Below are 10,132 nucleotides of genomic sequence, written 5' to 3'. Positions count from 1 at the left end.
AAAAAACGAGATCAGAATGTTGAAATATAAGATCTTATGTTTGTTCAAAGGCTGTCAGTCTGCTAGACAGAGGTTTCCTATGTGCGATTCCACCCCCTTTCCCCGAGACTGCCCTACTGCCTGGTCAGGGAAGCACTGGAAGTCCTTCCCCAAGTCATGATCTTTTGAGGTGCCTGATATGTGTGCAAAAACTTGGCAATGAATGAGGCAGACTGAAGAAAAATTGGTGCCCTGGAATTATGTTGGTGAAGAATATTGAATGTATCATTCTACAGTAAGCAAATGAACAAATCTGTCTTAGAAAACGTATGAACTAGATTTCTCCTTAGAAGTGAGTATGGTGAGACTTTATCTGACATATTTTGGACATGCTATCAGGAGGTACCAGTCCTTATAGAAGGACATCATGCTTAGTAAAGTAGAGAGGGTCAGTGCAAAAGAGGAACACCCTCAACAAGATGTATTGGCTGCTACAGTGGACTCAGTCATGACAATAATTGTGATCATGGTGCTGGCTGGACTGGTCAATATTTCGTCCTCGTGTACATTGGGTCACCATTAGTCAGAACCGACTGACAGCACGTCACAACTATAAAACCAACAGCCGACCTTTGTTCATTCTCGAGTCCCATTAGTATTTAAAATAAATTATATGAGTTTGCTGGTCCTGGTTTATATGATTCTGCCAAAATTTTGAACTCCTGACAAAACTTTTGAGGATCATTGTGTTTGTGGGTCAGGAAATTCTGCAACAATGGCATGAAGTTCCACATCAGTCTAGGTGACCAAGGCAACCTAAGGAGGTCCTCCCTATGTTTTTGGATATTTTATTTTGATAACTACTGGTATGTCCTCAGTTCCTGGCTCTGCTTTTCTTTTTTCTTTATCTCTTCTCTTGAGAAATAGGGGCGAAAAAAGGGATACAGAGAAACAACTTCTGGAGGAAAAGTGGACTAAAGAGAGGAACCCATAGCAGCAGTAGAAGCTTTACTTCTCTACGCACAGTATCTTACAGTGAGGCAAATCTATTATTGTCTCTTGTGATCGTCCAAAAATCCATTAAAGTTGGCTTTCAGTTGGTTTTGATTGACCCAGGACTCTCTAATTTGCTGCACGGAGAAGTTAAGTTAGTGCCACGTTTCCTTACACTGGCCACTCCTCCAGGCTTGCTTTTGTAAGGGCATGCTACCTTCCACCTTCAGTTCAAGATAGTGAACTGTACTGGGGCCATAATTTTTTTTATCATATAAAAAATGGGAGTGTCAGGGAGCAGGGGTCTCGTATGTACTGGCAACCCAAAGGTGCACTTAATTTGATGTGCCCTTAGGAAAGTAAAAGGAAGATGTCTGCTCGGGAGGAGTTACACATTCTGTCCATTACATGGTGGACTTGGTACACTCAGATTTCTTATCAAAATGTTCAGTCTGAGAAAGACCGTGGACAGAAAAGATTAAAAAATAAATTGAGAACTTTAGCACCCACTTGAAAAAATAAATCCCTAGAATAAAAAGCATAAGGAAAGATTTATTAAAAGCTTGAGTTGTTGCTGTTTGCTGTTCAGTGCCGTCCAAGTCTGTTCTGACTCATAGTGACCCTGTCAGGATTTCTGAGGAGCAGCTGGTAGTGTTAAATTGCCAACTTTGTGGTTCACAATTCCATGCTGATCCTACAGCGCCACAACAGAAGTTCGTGTGGTGAGCGTTTATAGTTTTGGCCACCAGATGGCAGATTTATCACATGAAATGACCAAACTAACACTGGAAAGAAAACTTTCATAAAGAACGTTCAGATCAAAAAAAAAAAAAGTGAGTTCAAAGGACAGATAGAGAACTTTGACACTCCAGGGTCTGCTTAAAACCTAATGGACTTCAGCATGGGTTGGATTGTGTTTTGCTGAAACCAGTGTGTTCTTTTCATCTCATGGGTGTTTGCTTGCAACCGGCAGACGGCCTAATGCTCTAATTTGTTTCACATCTGGTTTATCCCAACACAACAGTCTTTAACTGTCTTGTGGCTGCTGACTACCCTTGTGGCTCCTACGAGGTCGGCCTGGACCTTTTGTTTTTGTTAGTTTTAAGATACCAAAGCATCTCAGTAGATAGCTATTTAAGCCACAAATTAGAAATAGGCAACAAACACAAAAGAAGTTTTAGTAGAAACATACCTAACAGGATATAGGCAGAAGGTGGCAATCTGTTAGCACCCAATCTGCAGTTAAAAAGCACAACCCAACAAGGGAAAGGGAAAGTGTAAGATGGCTTCTTCTTAAGTCCCCCAAAGCCCACCAAAATGCTCAAGTCTCAGATTGGGAGCACTTATTACAGACGGGGTCCAGAGGTCCAAGAAGATGGAAGGGATTAAGGCTTTTGGGCCCTTGACTCAGGTTTTTAAGTTCCTTGGGGTCTGTCAGGGAAAGAAGTCTCCAAATCCTGCTGACTATGCCATATGTATTCGAGACAAGACCCTAACTCTGATAAGGAAAGACAAAGAGATACATTACAGCTATTTAAATGGGGAATTGTGGAAATCTCAAATGAAGTCACTAATCTAAGGTTGTTGTTGTTAGGTACCATCAAGTCAGCATTGACTCAGCAACACTATGCACACTGCCCAGTCCTGCGCCAACCTCACAATCGTTGCTAAGCCTGAACCCATAGCTGCCGCCATTGTGCTAATCTAACTCATTGGGAGTCTTCCTCTTGTTATCTGACCTTTTCCACTTCACCAAACATGATCTCCTTCTCCAGGGACTGGCGATATATCCGAGTAAGAGAGTTGAAGTCTGGCCATCCTGACTTCGAGGAAGCATTCTGCCTGTACTTCTTCCAACACAGATTGGTTTGTTCTTCTAGCAGCCCATGGTGCTTTTACTATTCTCCAACACCATAACTCAAATGCATGAGTTCTTCTACGGTCTTCCTTATTTACCATCCAACTTTCACATGCATATGAGGTTATTGAAAATACCATGGCTTGGATCAGGCGCACCTCAGTCCTCAAACTGACATCATTGCTCTTCAACACTTTAAAGAGGTCTTCTGCAGCAGCAGATTTGCCTAGTGCAATACATTGATTTCTCGACTGCGGCTTCCATGAGTTATTGGTGGTTGATTGGAACAAAATGAACTCTTTGACAAAAGAATCTTTTCTCCATTTATATGGATTTTGTTTATTGGTCCAGTGGTGAGGATTTTTGTTTTCTTTACATTGAGGTGCAACTCATACCAAAGGCTGTGGTCTTTGAGCTTCATCCGTAAGTATTTTAACTCCTCTTGGCTTTCAGCAAGCAAGGTTGTATCATCTGCATATCAAAGGTTGTTAATAAATTTTCTTCTAATCCTCATGATATGTTTTTCTTCCTATAATCCAGTTTCTCAGATTATTTGCTCAGCATACAGATTGAATAAGTATGGTGAAAGAACACAACCCTGGTGCATCCTTTTCCTAATTTTAAGCCATTCAATGTTTCTTATTCTGTTCTAACAACTGCCTCTTGGTCTATGTACAGGTTCCTCATGAGCACAATTAAGAGTTATGGACTACTCATTCTTCGCAATGTTGTCCATAGCTTGTCATGATCTACACAATTGAAGGCCTTTATGTAGTCAGTAGAGCACAGGTAAACATCTTTCTGATAATCTCTGTTTTCAGCCAAGATCCATCTGACATCATCAGTGATATCCCACATTCCACGTCCTCTTCTGAATCCTGCTTGAACCTCTAGAAATTCTCTGTCAAATATATGGTTGCAGCTGTTTTTGTATTATTTTTACCAAGATTTTACTTGCACGTGGTATTAATGATATTGTCCAATGATTTCCGCATTCTGGTGCATCACCTCTCTTTGGAATGGGAACGAATATGGCGATCTCTTCAGTCAGTTGGCCAGGTAGTTGTTTTCCAAATTTCTTGGCATAGATTTCAATTCCCTAAGCTTGAGAAATGCTGAGTGTGTTTTTCCCTTTTGTTTTTCTAATTCCAGGTCTTCACACATTTTGTTATAATATTTGACTTTGCCTTCTCAAGCTGCTTTTCAGAATTTTCTCTTCAGGTCTTTTATTTCCTGACGTCCATTTTGTCTTTTCCTTCTTTCTTATCTTCTTAATGACCTTTTGCTGTCTTCTTGTATGATGTTCTTGATGTTGGCCCACAACCCTTCTAGTCTTCGGTCTTTAGTGTCTAATGCATCAAATCTGTTCTTAAGATGATCTCTAAATTGTGGGATATGCTCAAGGTCGGAGGCCTGGTGTGGCACTGTGGGTTAAAGAGCTGAACTGCAAAGTCGGTTTGAGCTTCAAGGTTTGTGGTTCAAGCTCTCTAGTTGTTCCTCGAAAACCCTATACAGGGTTGCTAGGGGTCAGAACTGACTCGACAGAACTTAACAACAACAACATGCTCAAAGTCATGTTTTGGTTTTCGTGGACTGTTTTAATTTTCTTCAGCTTCAGCTTGAATTTGCATATGAACAATTGATAGTCTGTTCCACAGTCTGCCCTTAGCTTTGTTTTGGATGTTGATATGAAGCTTTTCCGTTGTCTTTTTGCACAGATGTCGTCAGTTTGATTTGTATGTATTCCATCTGGTGAGGTCCAGGTGTATAAGTTGTCTTTCATGTTGATTTAGAAAAGGTATTTGCAATTAAGTCATTAGTCTTTCAAAATTCAAACTGAAATTTCAAAATTTCAAAATGTGGTCTCCAGCATTAGTTCTCTCACCAAGGCCTTATTTTCCAAGTACTGATCCTTCCTGTTTATTTCCAACCTTTGCATCCCAACTGCCAGTAATTATCAATACATCTTGATTGCTTGTTTTATCAATTTCAAACTGACGAAGGTGGTAGAATTCTTCATCACTGGCTTTAGTGGTTGCTGCATACATTTGAATAATAGTGGTATTAACTGGTCTGCATTGTGGTGGTGCTAGTAGTGGTGTGCCGTGGAGTCGCTTCCTACTCATAGTGACCCTGCACAGGGTTTCCAAGGCTGTAAATCTTTACTGGAGCAGAAAGCCTCATCTTTCTCCCACAGAACAGCTGGTAGTTTTGAACTGCTGACCTTAAGGTTTTACTTTTACCCACTATGGTACCAGAGCTCCTTGGTCTTCCATGTAGGAGTATGGATATTATTGTATCAGTATTGTACTTCTTGACAAATCTTGATATATTCTTTTTGATGATGAATATGACACCATTCCTCTTCAATTTGTCATTCCCGACATAGTAAACCCATGTGATTGTCAGATTCAAAAAGGGCAATACGAATCCAATTCAGCTCACTGGTGCCTAGGATATCAATGTTTATGCATTCCATTTCACTTTTGACAATTTCTAATTTTCCTAAATTCATACTTCGTACATTCCATGTTTTGATTATTAATGGATGTTTCTCTTCAGTTTGAGTTGTTCCCCATCAGCAAATGAAGACCCCAAAGACTTTATTTCGTTATTGTCATCTCTGTCAATTCTGCTCTGTGGAGGCAGTTCTTCCCCAGTCGTATTTTGAATGCCTTACAATCTGCGGGGTACTAGATCTGACAGTATTCTGTTGCTCTCCATTATGTTTCAGTATCCTGGTGCTGACAGTGTTCCACTACTCGTCACAGGGGCTTTCAGTGACGAAGATTCAGAAGTAGTCTGCCTCTCCTTCTTCCTAGTCTGTTTTTTTATGGAAGCTCATCTGAAACTTGTCCACCAATGGGTGACCCTGCTGATATTTAAATTACCCGTGGCATGGCTTCCAGGATCACAGCAACATACAAGCCACCACAGTACACAAACTGACAGACGACTGGTAATGTCCAACATTTGTTGTTGTTGTTGTTGTCAGGTGCCATCGAGTCGGAACCGACTCATAGTGACCCCATGCACAGCAGAACAAAACAATGTCTGATCCTGGGCCAACCTCACTACCGCCGCCACACTTGATGCCATCAATGATGCCACCTGGCTGATCCATCTCATTGGGGGTCTTCCTCTTTTTCTCTGACCCTCCACCTTACCCAGCATGACATCCTTCTCCCACGACTGTTCTCTCCGGACAATGTGTCCAAAGTAGGAGACACGAAGCTTAGCCATCCTGGCCTCCAAGGAGCACTCTGGTTGCACTTCCTCCAAAACAGATCTATTGGTTCTTTTGACAGTCCATGGCACTTTCAGCATTCTCCTCCAACACCACAACTCAAAGGCATCAATTCTTCTACGATCTTCCTTATCCACTGTCCAGCTTTCACATCCTTATAAGATTATTGAAAATACCATGGCATGGATCAAGCTTACATCTCTACTTTTCAGTACTTTAAAAAGTTCCTGTGCAGCAGATTTGCCCAATGCAATACATTGTCTGATCTCTTGACTGCTGCTTCCGTGAATGTTGATAGTTGATCCAAGAAGAATGAAGTCCTTGACAACTTCAATCTCTTCTCCATTGATAAGAATGCTGTTTATTGGTCCAGTGGTGAGGATTTTTGTTTTCTTTACATTGAGTTGTAATCCATACGAAGACTGTGCTCTTTGATCTTCATCAGTAAATATTTTAAGTCCTCTTCACTTTCAGCAAGCAAGGTTGTATCATCTGCATATCTCAGGTTGTTAGTAAGTCTTCCTCCAATCCTGACACCACGTTTTCCTTCATAGAACCCAGCTTCTCATATTATTTGCTCAGCATACGTATTGAACAAGTATGGTGAAAGAACACAACCCTGTTGCACACCTTTCCCAATTTTAAAACATTCAGTGTTCCCATGCTCTGTTTGAACAACTGCCTCTTGGTCCAGGTACAGATTTCTCAGAAGTACAATGAAGTGTTCTGGAATACTCATACTTCTCAATGTTGTCCATAGCTTGTCATGATCCACACAATCGAAAGCCTTCGCGTAGTCAATAAAGCATAGGTAAACATCCTTCTGATATTCTTTGCTTTCAGCCAAGATCCATCGGACATCTGCAATGATATCTCTCGTTCCATGGCCTCTTCTGAATCCAGCTTGAACCTCTGGAAGTTCTCTGTCAATGTATGATTGACAACATAGGGCACATGAATCACACATATAGGGCCATACAAGGAACTACAAAATATAATATTCTGATTGGTTTACAGAGATTGTGGTCGGTTAAAGGGCCATGGTTTTTAACATTGGTTACATCAGTTCATGCAGAAACTATTGATCAGCTGAAAGACCTCTTACAAAGTCTGTGGTAATGGAGAGGGTCTTATGATGAATCACAAAACAATGGGATAATGGATGTTTTGGGGAGCAGTTTGTTAAAAATTACCTTACCCAGGACATACAGTTCCCTGTAGGGATCTGATAAGGTGCTGGTAACAAATTCCCTGATGTGTAGTTTTCACATTATTAGCTTGACCACAAAGGAAAATATTTCTTTAACGAACGGGTTGGTTCCTAAGCAACAGGGCTTGAATCTGTGAAAAAGTTTATGCTGAGCTTTTAGCATTAGTACATCCATTTTACCTGAGGTAAGATGCCTCTTTTGCTTTTATATCTCACATCAGTTGTAAGCTTCTGAACTTACCCATAGTTATTACATGGATTTGAATTGAGAATGTTATGTACCGTCTAGTCAGTTCCAACTCAGCGACCCTTTATAGGGTTTCCAAGGCTGGTGGGTTTGAATGCCCACCTTGTAGTTCGCACTCCAGTGCTGATCCAAGAGTGCCAATAGAAGATGCGGTCTGGGCCATGTCCCTACTGAATACCCAGTACTTAGAGAGCCATATCAACGCAGCTAGGGTGGGGTGTCCCCCATTCTTCTCTCTTATAATTTGGACTCTGTTACTTTCAACAGAATGTGGTATTTCTTTCCACTGAACGTCCACTAGAATGTATCTTCTGGAACTTGTTGCTGTTGTTAAATGCCTCTTAGTGTTAAATTCTAAACTTTTGTTCTTTCCTTGATTAGATGTTAAGTTTCTTTAGGGAAGAAACTCTCTTGTATTGTATTCCCCTCCACCAAAAATTATCCAGAATGTAATACCTGCATAAGACATTTTTTTAAAGTGTTGAAGAGCAAATATGTCAGTTTGAGGGCTAAGGTGTGCCTGACCCAAGCCATGGTATTTTCAATGCATCATATGCCTGCTAAAGTTGGATAGTGAGTAAGGAAGACTGTAGAAGAATTAATGCATTTGAGGTTTGGTGTTGGAGGAGAATATTAAAAGTACCATGGACTGCCCAACCAATCTGTGTTGGAAAATGTACAGCCAGAATGCTTCCTGGAAGCCAGGATGGCCAGACTTTGCCTCTCACATTTTGGATGTATTGTCAGAAGGGGATCAGTTCTGGAGAAGGATATCATGTTTGGTAAAATGGAGGGTCGAAGAAAAAGAGGAAGACCCACAGTGGGATGGATTGGCACAGTGGTAGCAATGATGGGCTCAAATGTAGCAATCATTGTGAGGTTGGCTCAAGACCAGGCAGTGTTTCATTCCATTGTATATAGGGTCGCTGGGAGTTGGTACTGACTCGGTGACACCTAACAACAGCAAAAGTACCTGTACCAAGACTTAATAGAGGTGTGCTCAGCAAATTCTAGGTGAAGGAATGATTTTTCAGTAGGATTTTGATCAATTACTTGTTCTTTGTCCATTTTAATCAAAGCTTGATCCTTAATAGCTGTTTGATTTCCTTGCAGAATGAGAAGACTTTGGGACATTCCATGAGTCATTTGAGTAACATTTATAAGGTATAGTGCCACAGAGATATATTATTTTTGTTGTCTGGAATTATTCTATTCTTATACTTGTGTGTTTTCATATTCTTTATTTTAAAGAAATAAAATGCTTGATTTGTTTATTTATTCTACTCTAGAACTATACGGTGATGTATGTGTCAGCTTTTGTATTGAAACAGTTTTGAGTGTGTGTTAGGAGGAGTGACCTAAAGGAGAATATTCCTTTTCCTCCAGTAGAAATCATGTACTTTTGGGAAAAACAAACCTCAGTCACCCAGAGAATTTATCTCAATAAACTAAAAGAGAAGAAGTAAGCACCAAATCCGAACCTAATCCATTGCCTGCGAGTAGATCCCGACTCATAGTGACCCTGTAGGGAAGCGTGGAACTGCTCCGTAGAGTTTCCGTGGCTGTAAATATTTATGGAAGCAGAATGCCACAGAACAACGGTACAAAATACAGATCAAAGGGCAAGGGAGAGAATTCCAAGGCACCTAATAGAGTTTATTCAGGAAGGTATGGCTAAGGAGGGGCCACTTAGTCAGGATGTAAGAGATGAAACCAGCATGATGCTGTTAAAGTGTAATACAAATCCAGTGTCTCCCTCCTTGGGATATCCTGTACTCTAGGCAGGTGATGTGAGACACATACTTGTAAGCTTTGTTTATCTGGGATGATTGTTCAGTTGTCACTGTTACCCAATTTAGGGGTTCCCATAACTCATGGGGAGTCCTTGAGGGTAACCCGTGGGATTACCAGGGGTACTGGCTGGAGCCACTCAGTGAGAGCCATTGTATCATGGGCTAAAATCCTTCAGAAGGAGATTGGAATTCCTAGGATGCTTGAACTCACTTTGTCCAATTGAATGTCTTTAAATACTAGGAATTGACCTTGACTAAGCTGTAGGAGATCAAACATGCAACTAACAAGTATTGATAATTGCTGGTGATTAGAATGCAAACGTTGGAAACAAAGAGAAGGATCAGTAGTTGGAAAATATGGCCTTGATAATAGAAATTTTGCTAGAGATTGATTGCATGATAGAGTTCTGCAAAACCAATGACTTCTTCATTGCAAATATCTTTTGAATGCAACATAAAAGACGACTATACACATGGACCTCATCAGATGGAATACACAGAAATCAAATTGACTACATCTGTGTAAAGAGACGGTGGAAAAGCTCCATATCATCAATCAAAACAAGGCAAGGGGCAGACTGTGGAACCAGACCATCAATTGCTTATATGCGAGTTCAGGCTGAAGCTGAAGAAAGTTAAAATAAGTCCATGAGAGTCAAAATATGACCTTGAGCATATCCCACTTGATTTTATAGATCACCTGAAGAACAGATTTGATACATTAGACACTAAAGACTAAAGACCAGAAGAATTGTGAGATGATATCAAGAACACCATACAGGAAGAAAGCAAAAGGTCATTAAGA

General features: G+C 40.6%; 1 protein-coding gene across 1 annotated transcript in view; it reads left to right on the top strand.

The window, feature by feature from the left end:
• MARCH8 (membrane-associated ring finger (C3HC4) 8, E3 ubiquitin protein ligase) overlaps positions 1–10,132 on the top strand; it is a 101,655-nt gene that overhangs the window by 73,402 nt on the left and 18,121 nt on the right. The window contains exon 2 of the mRNA XM_006837478.1: positions 8,648–8,698. Within this exon, the coding sequence (XP_006837541.1) occupies positions 8,648–8,698 (51 nt within the window). The remainder of the gene's footprint in view (positions 1–8,647; positions 8,699–10,132) is intronic.

The sequence above is a fragment of the Chrysochloris asiatica genome, unplaced genomic scaffold (genome assembly GCF_000296735.1).
Source record: "Chrysochloris asiatica unplaced genomic scaffold, ChrAsi1.0 scaffold00020, whole genome shotgun sequence".
Taxonomy (NCBI): Eukaryota; Metazoa; Chordata; class Mammalia; order Afrosoricida; family Chrysochloridae; genus Chrysochloris; species Chrysochloris asiatica.
This window is presented reverse-complemented; position numbering and strand designations above follow the sequence as displayed.